Consider the following 12,278-nt stretch of genomic DNA (forward strand, 5'->3'; position numbering starts at 1 on the left):
ACATCTTCCCTCATATTCCCATCATGTCTATTGGCCACAACCATTTTACAGAGAGCATTATTGCCTTTGTTCTTTGATAATTTTGATAATGTTTTCCTCATTCAGCATAATAAAATACCCTACCACACTGCAAAAATTGTTTAGGAATGGTTTGAGGGACACGACAGAGTTCAAGTTGTTGACTTGGCCTTCAAATTCCCCAGATCTCAATTCAATTGAACATCTGTGGGATGAGCTAGAAAAACAAGCCTGAGCCATTGAGGACCCACCTTGCTGCTTACAAAACTTAAAGGTTCTGCGGTTAATGCCTGGGTGCCAGATACCACAGTACACCCACAGAGGTCTTATGGACCCCATTCTCGACAGGTCAAAACTATTTTGGTGGCACAAGGGGAACCTACACAATCATTCAACAGGTTGTCTTAATGTTATGGCTGATCTCCGATGGCTTCAACTACTAGAAGAAAGTGACTGACCCTATTTGTAGAGGGGGAGGACCTGCTGGGAGGTATCCATACAGTTGTGGGAAGGAAAGGGTGGGATGGTCCAGGTGGGGAAAGAGTGCGGTGGTGCAGTGTGACAGAGCAGCAGACAGAGAGCGGGACTGAGCAGGGAGAAAAGCAGCTGGCATAGAGAGACAGAGCAGGGGGTGGGCTGAGCAGAACAGCGGACGCAACTGGGTCCCTTTACTAGTTACTTACTAACATACCATTCTTAAGGCATTCCAGTGTGAAATCATGTACCATGGGATATGTATTACTCTTAAGGCCTTTAGGTAATTGCTTCAAGTAGTTTGTGCCGTAGGTCTCTTCCATAATAAGGCCATGGCGTGGATGTATTGTAACAATAAATGATAAGTGATTCTGGGGGACATCCATGTCTGATACATTAATTACAGAGGGATTAAGTTCCTTCATTTGACCTTCTTCCACCTGAAGAAAAGAAAAACAGAACATGCATAGAACTTATTATATAAACCAAAAAACTATTACTCATCCTTTATGAACACTCATCATGTTCAGAGCTTGTGTTGTTAGGTAACTAGACAAATACAGCAAGACTGCTGAAGCTCAGATGCTCTCTGTAGCATTTGTATTATATGTGTCTAGATTTAAATAGCTGTCATCAGCCTTGCTATTAGATACACTGAATATCATAATGCATATTTCACAATCTAATTGCAAGCCATAGCAAAATAGATGCCTTACATTTTCATCTAATAATTGCAATAGCAAATAGCTCTGAGACCATTTAACTCCTCTGCTATTCTGCTGACTCACTTGAGACTAGAGATGAGCGGGTTCGGTTTCTCTGAATCCGAACCCGCCAGAACTTCATGTTTTTTTTCACGGGTCCGAGCGACTCGGATCTTCCCGCCTTGCTCGGTTAACCCGAGCGCGCCCGAACGTCATCATGACGCTGTCGGATTCTCGCGAGGCTCGGATTCTATCGCGAGACTCGGATTCTATATAAGGAGCCGCGCGTCGCCGCCATTTTCACACGTGCATTGAGATTGATAGGGAGAGGACGTGGCTGGCGTCCTCTCCATTTAGATTATAAGAGACTGAGAGAGATTTACTGGAGCTGACTAGGAGGAGTACTGTTACTGTAGAAGTGTAGAGACTGAGTGGAGAGAGTTTACTAGTGAGGACAGTGCAGTTTACTTTATAATCCGTTCTCTGCCTGAAAAAAGCGATACACAGCACACAGTGACTCAGTCACATACCATATCTGTGTGCACTGCTCAGGCTCAGGCCAGTGTGCTGCATCATCTATTATCTATATATAATATTATATATATCTGTCTGACTGCTCAGCTCACACAGCTTATAATTGTGGGGGAGACTGGGGAGCACTACTGCAGTGCCAGTTATAGGTTATAGCAGGAGCCAGGAGTACATAATATATTATATAGTGAGTGACCACCAGACACACAGTGCAGTTTATTTAATATATCCGTTCTCTGCCTGAAAAAAGCGATACACACAGTGACTCAGTCAGTCACATACCATATCTGTGTGCACTGCTCAGGCTCAGGCCAGTGTGCTGCATCATCTATTATCTATATATAATATTATATATATCTGTCTGACTGCTCAGCTCACACAGCTTATAATTGTGGGGGAGACTGGGGAGCACTACTGCAGTGCCAGTTATAGGTTATAGCAGGAGCCAGGAGTACATAATATATTATATAGTGAGTGACCACCAGACACACAGTGCAGTTTATTTAATATATCCGTTCTCTGCCTGAAAAAAGCGATACACACAGTGACTCAGTCAGTCACATACCATATCTGTGTGCACTGCTCAGGCTCAGGCCAGTGTGCTGCATCATCTATTATCTATATATAATATTATATATATCTGTCTGACTGCTCAGCTCACACAGCTTATAATTGTGGGGGAGACTGGGGAGCACTACTGCAGTGCCAGTTATAGGTTATAGCAGGAGCCAGGAGTACATAATATATTATATAGTGAGTGACCACCAGACACACAGTGCAGTTTATTTAATATATCCGTTCTCTGCCTGAAAAAAGCGATACACACAGTGACTCAGTCAGTCACATACCATATCTGTGTGCACTGCTCAGGCTCAGGCCAGTGTGCTGCATCATCTATATATATTATATATCTGTCTGACTGCTCAGCTCACACAGCTTATAATTGTGGGGGAGACTGGGGAGCACTACTGCAGTGCCAGTTATAGGTTATAGCGGGAGCCAGGAGTACATATTATATTAAAATTAAACAGTGCACACTTTTGCTGCAGGAGTGCCACTGCCAGTGTGACTGACCAGTGACCTGACCACACTGACCACCAGTATAGTTAGTAGTATACTTATATTGTGATTGCCTGAAAAAGTTAAACACTCGTCGTGTGACTTCACTTGTGTGTTTTTTTTTTTTTATTCTATAAAAATAAAACTCATTCTGCTGACAGACAGTGTCCAGCAGGTCCGTCATTATATAATATATAATATATACCTGTCCGGCTGCAGTAGTGATATATATATATTTTTTATATCATTTATCATCCAGTCGCAGCAGACACAGTACGGTAGTTCACGGCTGTGGCTACCTCTGTGTCTCTGCACTCGGCAGGCAGTCCGTCCATAATTGTAATACCACCTAACCGTGGATTTTTTTCATTCTTCTTTATACATACATAGTTACATAGACATCTTCTCTTTATCAACCAGTCTATATTAGCTGCAGACACAGTACAGTACGGTAGTTCACGGCTGTGGCTACCTCTGTGTCTGCACTCGGCAGGCAGTCCGTCCATAATTGTATACCACCTAACCGTGGTTTTTTTTCATTCTTCTTTATACATACATAGTTACATAGACATCTTCTCTTTATCAACCAGTCTATATTAGCTGCAGACACAGTACAGTACGGTAGTTCACGGCTGTGGCTACCTCTGTGTCTGCACTCGGCAGGCAGTCCGTCCATAATTGTATACCACCTAACCGTGGATTTTTTTCAGTCTTCTTTATACATACATAGTTACATAGACATCTTCTCTTTATCAACCAGTCTATATTAGCTGCAGACACAGTACAGTACGGTAGTTCACGGCTGTGGCTACCTCTGTGTCTGCAGTCGGCAGGCAGTCCATAATTGTATACTAGTATCCATCTCCATTGTTTACCTGAGGTGCCTTTTAGTTGTGCCTATTAAAATATGGAGAACAAAAATGTTGAGGTTCCAAAATTAGGGAAAGATCAAGATCCACTTCCACCTCGTGCTGAAGCTGCTGCCACTAGTCATGGCCGAGACGATGAAATGCCAGCAACGTCGTCTGCCAAGGCCGATGCCCAATGTCATAGTACAGAGCATGTCAAATCCAAAACACCAAATATCAGAAAAAAAAGGACTCCAAAACCTAAAATAAAATTGTCGTCGGAGAAGCGTAAACTTGCCAATATGCCATTTACCACACGGAGTGGCAAGGAACGGCTGAGGCCCTGGCCTATGTTCATGGCTAGTGGTTCAGCTTCACATGAGGATGGAAGCACTCAGCCTCTCGCTAGAAAAATGAAAAGACTCAAGCTGGCAAAAGCAGCACAGCAAAGAACTGTGCATTCTTCGAAATCCCAAATCCACAAGGAGAGTCCAATTGTGTCGGTTGCGATGCCTGACCTTCCCAACACTGGACGTGAAGAGCATGCGCCTTCCACCATTTGCACGCCCCCTGCAAGTGCTGGAAGGAGCACCCGCAGTCCAGTTCCTGATAGTCAGATTGAAGATGTCAGTGTTGAAGTACACCAGGATGAGGAGGATATGGGTGTTGCTGGCGCTGGGGAGGAAATTGACCAGGAGGATTCTGATGGTGAGGTGGTTTGTTTAAGTCAGGCACCCGGGGAGACACCTGTTGTCCGTGGGAGGAATATGGCCGTTGACATGCCAGGTGAAAATACCAAAAAAATCAGCTCTTCGGTGTGGAGGTATTTCACCAGAAATGCGGACAACAGGTGTCAAGCCGTGTGTTCCCTTTGTCAAGCTGTAATAAGTAGGGGTAAGGACGTTAACCACCTCGGAACATCCTCCCTTATACGTCACCTGCAGCGCATTCATAATAAGTCAGTGACAAGTTCAAAAACTTTGGGTGACAGCGGAAGCAGTCCACTGACCAGTAAATCCCTTCCTCTTGTAACCAAGCTCACGCAAACCACCCCACCAACTCCCTCAGTGTCAATTTCCTCCTTCCCCAGGAATGCCAATAGTCCTGCAGGCCATGTCACTGGCAATTCTGACGAGTCCTCTCCTGCCTGGGATTCCTCCGATGCATCCTTGCGTGTAACGCCTACTGCTGCTGGCGCTGCTGTTGTTGCCGCTGGGAGTCGATGGTCATCCCAGAGGGGAAGTCGTAAGCCCACTTGTACTACTTCCAGTAAGCAATTGACTGTTCAACAGTCCTTTGCGAGGAAGATGAAATATCACAGCAGTCATCCTACTGCAAAGCGGATAACTGAGGCCTTGGCATCCTGGGTGGTGAGAAACGTGGTTCCGGTATCCATCATTACTGCAGAGCCAACTAGAGACTTGTTGGAGGTACTGTGTCCCCGGTACCAAATACCATCTAGGTTCCATTTCTCTAGGCAGGCGATACCGAAAATGTACACAGACCTCAGAAAAAGAGTCACCAGTGTCCTAAAAAATGCAGCTGTACCCAATGTCCACTTAACCACGGACATGTGGACAAGTGGAGCAGGGCAGGGTCAGGACTATATGACTGTGACAGCCCACTGGGTAGATGTATGGACTCCCGCCGCAAGAACAGCAGCGGCGGCACCAGTAGCAGCATCTCGCAAACGCCAACTCTTTCCTAGGCAGGCTACGCTTTGTATCACCGGTTTCCAGAATACGCACACAGCTGAAAACCTCTTACGGCAACTGAGGAAGATCATCGCGGAATGGCTTACCCCAATTGGACTCTCCTGTGGATTTGTGGCATCGGACAACGCCAGCAATATTGTGTGTGCATTAAATATGGGCAAATTCCAGCACGTCCCATGTTTTGCACATACCTTGAATTTGGTGGTGCAGAATTTTTAAAAAAACGACAGGGGCGTGCAAGAGATGCTGTCGGTGGCCAGAAAAATTGCGGGACACTTTCGGCGTACAGGCACCACGTACAGAAGACTGGAGCACCACCAAAAACTACTGAACCTGCCCTGCCATCATCTGAAGCAAGAAGTGGTAACGAGGTGGAATTCAACCCTCTATATGCTTCAGAGGTTGGAGGAGCAGCAAAAGGCCATTCAAGCCTATACAATTGAGCACGATATAGGAGGTGGAATGCACCTGTCTCAAGTGCAGTGGAGAATGATTTCAACGTTGTGCAAGGTTCTGATGCCCTTTGAACTTGCCACACGTGAAGTCAGTTCAGACACTGCCAGCCTGAGTCAGGTCATTCCCCTCATCAGGCTTTTGCAGAAGAAGCTGGAGGCATTGAAGAAGGAGCTAAAAGGGAGCGATTCCGCTAGGCATGTGGGACTTGTGGATGCAGCCCTTAATTCGCTTAACAAGGATTCACGGGTGGTCAATCTGTTGAAATCAGAGCACTACATTTTGGCCACCGTGCTCGATCCTAGATTTAAAGCCTACCTTGGATCTCTCTTTCCGGCAGACACAAGTCTGCTGGGGTTGAAAGACCTGCTGGTGACAAAATTGTCAAGTCAAGCGGAACGCGACCTGTCAACATCTCCTCCTTCACATTCTCCCGCAACTGGGGGTGCGAGGAAAAGGCTCAGAATTCCGAGCCCACCCGCTGGCGGTGATGCAGGGCAGTCTGGAGCGACTGCTGATGCTGACATCTGGTCCGGACTGAAGGACCTGACAACGATTACGGACATGTCGTCTACTGTCACTGCATATGATTCTCTCAACATTGATAGAATGGTGGAGGATTATATGAGTGACCGCATCCAAGTAGGCACGTCACACAGTCCGTACTTATACTGGCAGGAAAAAGAGGCAATTTGGAGGCCCTTGCACAAACTGGCTTTATTCTACCTAAGTTGCCCTCCCACAAGTGTGTACTCCGAAAGAGTGTTTAGTGCCGCCGCTCACCTTGTCAGCAATCGGCGTACGAGGTTACATCCAGAAAATGTGGAGAAGATGATGTTCATTAAAATGAATTATAATCAATTCCTCCGCGGAGACATTGACCAGCAGCAATTGCCTCCACAAAGTACACAGGGAGCTGAGATGGTGGATTCCAGTGGGGACGAATTGATAATCTGTGAGGAGGGGGATGTACACGGTGATATATCGGAGGGTGAAGATGAGGTGGACATCTTGCCTCTGTAGAGCCAGTTTGTGCAAGGAGAGATTAATTGCTTCTTTTTTGGGGGGGGTCCAAACCAACCCGTCATATCAGTCACAGTCGTGTGGCAGACCCTGTCACTGAAATGATGGGTTGGTTAAAGTGTGCATGTCCTGTTTTGTTTATACAACATAAGGGTGGGTGGGAGGGCCCAAGGACAATTCCATCTTGCACCTCTTTTTTCTTTTCTTTTTCTTTGCATCATGTGCTGATTGGGGAGGGTTTTTTGGAAGGGACATCCTGCGTGACACTGCAGTGCCACTCCTAGATGGGCCCGGTGTTTGTGTCGGCCACTAGGGTCGCTAATCTTACTCACACAGTCAGCTACCTCATTGCGCCTCTTTTTTTCTTTGCGTCATGTGCTGTTTGGGGAGGGTTTTCTGGAAGGGACATCCTGCGTGACACTGCAGTGCCACTCCTAGATGGGCCCGGTGTTTGTGTCTGCCACTAGGGTCGCTAATCTTACTCACACAGCTACCTCATTGCGCCTCTTTTTTTCTTTGCGTCATGTGCTGTTTGGGGAGGGTTTTTTGGAAGGGCCATCCTGCGTGACACTGCAGTGCCACTCCTAGATGGGCCCGGTGCTTGTGTCGGCCACTAGGGTCGCTAATCTTACTCACACAGCTACCTCATTGCGCCTCTTTTTTTCTTTGCGTCATGTGCTGTTTGGGGAGGGTTTTTTGGAAGGGACATCCTGCGTGACACTGCAGTGCCACTCCTAGATGGGCCCGGTGTTTGTGTCGGCCACTAGGGTCGCTTATCTTACTCACACAGCGACCTCGGTGCAAATTTTAGGACTAAAAATAATATTGTGAGGTGTGAGGTATTCAGAATAGACTGAAAATGAGTGTAAATTATGGTTTTTGAGGTTAATAATACTTTGGGATCAAAATGACCCCCAAATTCTATGATTTAAGCTGTTTTTTAGTGTTTTTTGAAAAAAACACCCGAATCCAAAACACACCCGAATCCGATAAAAAAAATTCGGTGAGGTTTTGCCAAAACGCGTTCGAACCCAAAACACGGCCGCGGAACCGAACCCAAAACCAAAACACAAAACCCGAAAAATTTCAGGCGCTCATCTCTACTTGAGACATTATTGTATAGCAAGAAAAATGGCCATGCACTACCTAAGATCAAGGCCTGCCAACAATATATGACATGCCTACTTTCGAAAAAGCATTTGGGTTGTTATAAAACAAATCCTCTTCAACTGCAAACATTACAATATTGGCATAGACCGGTGCTGTAGAAGAACCCATCACACAGCCTTGGGTTTGAAGATAGAATTGCTTGTCATACAGAATTTTTTTTTTTTTTTCTGTATGACAAGCAATTCTATCTTCAAACCCAAGGTTTATAAGAACCCATTGCATACAGCGCATGTTGTATTATTCAACAGGTACATAGATGACCTGCTTGTCATATGGAAAGGCGATCATATGATCCTCAGCAATATGACTGACCATTACAATGCTGCAGAAGGACCCATCAAATTCACATACTGTATGCTATGAATCAGATGGAAATCAATTTCCTTGATGTCAAAATTCAAATGAAGAATAATTCTCTTGTGACTACTGTCTTTACTAAGCCTACAGATAGGAATCAGCTGCTCCAGGCTCATAGTTGCCACCGAAAATCATTAATCAGAGGATTACCATATTCGCATATGGTGAGAATTTGCCACATTAACAGTAAGTTACAAACAGCTATAATAGATCAACTTATTGAAAATTGCTTGTAGAGCCTATTCAGCAAAATATTTGTTGGAAAACAAAAACAGGGTAATGGCCCTTGATAGAAAAGCACTGTTAGGAAAAAAGACAAATGAGCATCAAGGTCCCTCCCGCTTACCATGGGTAAATAAATGTAATGCTAAGTCTTCTAACATCTCGACAATAGTTAGGGAGCACTGGCCAATTATAGAAACGGAAAAAAAACTTTATTTAACCAACACCAGTCTAATGCCCTGTTATTCTCATGGCAAAAACCTACGCGATTTATTAGTCAAGACAGACATATCTAAACTAAAAAAGGACACATCATCTTTTTATCAGGTACAACAAAACTTGCCTGTGTAAAATGTTTGTGTGTACCATGCCAGTTTTTATTAACAGGAGAATGCTTCAGTCACCCACACATGGGCAAAAGAATTGACATTAAACACCAGTTGAATTGTAATTCATGTTTTGTTATATACCAGATAATTTGCCCGTGTGGTCTTAGCTATATTGGCAAGACCAAGAGGAAATTTAAAGAGCGCATGTCTGCATGTCGCTCAGCTCTCTCTCTCTCTCTCTCTCTCTCTCTCTCTATATATACACTGCTCAAAAAAATAAAGGGAACACTAAAATAACACATCCTAGATCTGAATGAATGAAATATTCTTATTAAATACTTTGTTCTTTACATAGTTGAATGTGCTGACAACAAAATCACACAAAATTATCAATGGAAATCAAATTTATTAACCCATGGAGGTCTGGATTTGGAGTCACCCTCAAAATTAAAGTGGAAAAACACACTACAGGCTGATCCAACTTTGATGTAATGTCCTTAAAACAAGTCAAAATGAGGCTGAGTAGTGTCTGTGGCCTCCTCGTGCCTGTATGACTTCCCTACCTACAACGCCTGGGCATACTCCTGATGAGGTGGCGGATGGTCTCCTGAGGGATCTCCTCCCAGACCTGGACTAAAGCATCCGCCAACTCCTGGACAGTCTATGGTGCAACGTGGCGTTGGTGGATGGAGCGAGACATGATGTCCCAGATGTGCTCAATTGGATTCAGGACTGGGAAACGGGCGGTCCAGTCCATAGCATTAATGCCTTTGTCTTGCAGGAACTGCTGATACACTCCAGCCACATGAGGTCTTGCATTGTCTTGCATTAGGAGGAACCCATGGCCAACCGCACCAGCAAATGGTCTCACAAGGGGTCTGAGGATCTCATCTCGGTACCTAATGGCAGTTAGGCTACCTCTGGCGAGCACATGGAGGGCTGTGCGGCCCCCCAAAGAAATGCCACCCCACACCATTACTGATCCACTGCCAAACCGGTCATGCTGGAGGATGTTGCAGGCAGCAGAACATTCTCCTTGGCGTCTCCAGATTCTGTCACGTCTGTCACATGTGCTCAGTGAGAACCTGATTTCATCTGTGAAGAGCACAGGGCGCCAGTGGCGAATTTGCCAATTTGTTCTCTGGCAAATGGCAAACGTCCTGCACGGTGTTGGGCTGTAAGCACAACCCCCACCTGTGGGCGTCGGGCCCTCATACTACCCTCATGGAGTCTGTTTCTGATTGTTTGAGTAGATACATGCACATTTGTGGCTTGCTGGAGGTCATTTTGCAGGGCTCTGGCAGTGCTCCTCCTGTTCCTCCTTGCACAAAGGCGGAGGTAGCGGTCCTGCTGCTGGGTTGTTGCCCTCCTACGGCCTCCTCCACATCTCCTGATGTACTGGTCTGTCTCCTGGTAGTGCCTCCATGCTCTGGACACTACGCTGACAGACACAGCAAACCTTCTTGCCACAGCTCGCATTGATGTGCCATCCTGGATGAGCTGCACTACCTGAGCCACTTGTGTGGGTTGTAGGGAGGTCATACAGGCACGTGGAGGCCACACACACTACTCAGCCTTATTTTGATTTGTTTTAAGGACATTACATCAAAGTTGGATCAGCCTGTAGTGTGTTTTTCCACTTTAATTTTGAGGGTGACTCCAAATCCAGACCTCCATGGGTTAATAAATTTGATTTCCACTGATAATTTTTGTGTGATTTTGTTGTCAGCACATTCAACTATGTAAAGAACAAAGTACTTAATAAGAATATTTCATTCATTCAGATCTAGGATGTGTTATTTTAGTGTTCCCTTTATTTTTTTGAGCAGTATATATATATATATATATATATATATATGCGAAAGCCCTCACTCACTGACTGACTGACTGACTAAATCAACACTAATGTTAGAAAGATGAAATTTAACATAGGTATTCTGCAGGTGGGAAATAGGAAAACTACGTAACTAGAATTTTAATAAACCTTCCCGAAGGGCGTGAAAAGGGGGTTGATATACTGTAATGACGTCATTACCGACGCATGGCTTGCATTGTGTGAATGATAATGCCCAAACAGACAATTCAGATCAAATTTTGGATTGCACCTCCAAATAGAACAGCTAGTGTATATATATATATATATATATATATATATATATATATCATACAGTATCTCCACTATGTGGAAAAGATAGCACTCTCCAGATTGGAATATCAAAAAAATCTAAAAAGTTCACATTTATTGTAAAGTCTGTCTCACAGTTTCCAGGAAGTGTCCAACGTTTCGGTCCACACCAGGACCTTTTTCAAGGTATACAGCAACTGAAACAACGGGTACAGCAGTGCAGCATGAGTCAAAGTAAGGTAGGAAACTGGAGAACCAGATAGGAGCCTCACAGGCCCCTATTATATACCTAAAAAGGCGCCAATTCCGCCTCCAGTGACGCCGGAGACGGAGTGGAACGCAAGCGTCACTTCCGGTAATACCGGAAGTGAGCCGTGCGGCACCAACGAGTAATGTAGGCATGAAAAAACATCAAGTAGCACACATGAAAGTGACGTGGGGCACCATTGGAGAGCATAGTGTTCATACTAAATTAGAACACAGGAGATTAAGCAATGCAGATGGCGCCATTTACGCCGGAGCCAGAGTGGAACGCATAATGGAACGCAGGCGTCACTTCCGGTAATGCCGGAAGTGAGCCGCGCAGTACTACTGAGCAATGTGTGGATAAAGTAAAACATCACGTAGCATACATAAGTGACGTGTGGCACCATTGAGAAGCATGGTGTACATACTAAATTTAGGACAAGGGGGCTTACACATTACCAGATGGCGCCATTTACGCCAGAGCTGGGGTGGAACGCATAATGGAACGCGGACGTCACTTCCGGTAATACCGGAAGTGGGCCGCGCAGCGCTACTAGGCAATGGAGATGAGTTTCAGTGGCGCACCTATATCATGTGGGGCAGCAGTGTGGCCGATAACCATGGAGATCCATCTGCATTTGCCCCTTACTAGTGGGTGTAACAGGAGGATAAACATAAAAACAAATGAGAAAATATAAAATGGTATATAAGGAGACCTGTGAGATCACTGTAAAGAAAACATACGTGTAAATCACCATAACAGAAAAGTACAGAAATAGTGATACACATATTTTCTACCAGTGTGATTAGTTTATCTAAAAGGGTAGGGGTACAAGGATTGGGGTCATCAACAATATACATATAGAGATTCAGAATTATTTTTAAAAAATTGACAACGGGTTGTTTTCATTCATGCCCCTTGGAGCAATAGTGTCCAGTCTGTAGATCCATGAACTTTCTCTTTTTCTGAGCAGCAGGGTGCGATCACCCCCTCGAGGTGGTGG

General features: G+C 45.0%; 1 protein-coding gene across 2 annotated transcripts in view; it reads right to left on the bottom strand.

The window, feature by feature from the left end:
• The window catches only part of FREM1 (FRAS1 related extracellular matrix 1), a 326,722-nt gene that overhangs the window by 210,816 nt on the left and 103,628 nt on the right, over nt 1-12,278 (bottom strand). For both annotated transcript variants that reach the window (XM_063914068.1, XM_063914069.1), the window contains exon 19: nt 710-932. In XM_063914068.1, the coding sequence (XP_063770138.1) occupies nt 710-932 (223 nt within the window). The remainder of the gene's footprint in view (nt 1-709; nt 933-12,278) is intronic.

The sequence above is a fragment of the Pseudophryne corroboree genome, chromosome 1 (assembly GCF_028390025.1).
Source record: "Pseudophryne corroboree isolate aPseCor3 chromosome 1, aPseCor3.hap2, whole genome shotgun sequence".
In the NCBI taxonomy this organism is placed as follows: domain Eukaryota; kingdom Metazoa; phylum Chordata; class Amphibia; order Anura; family Myobatrachidae; genus Pseudophryne; species Pseudophryne corroboree.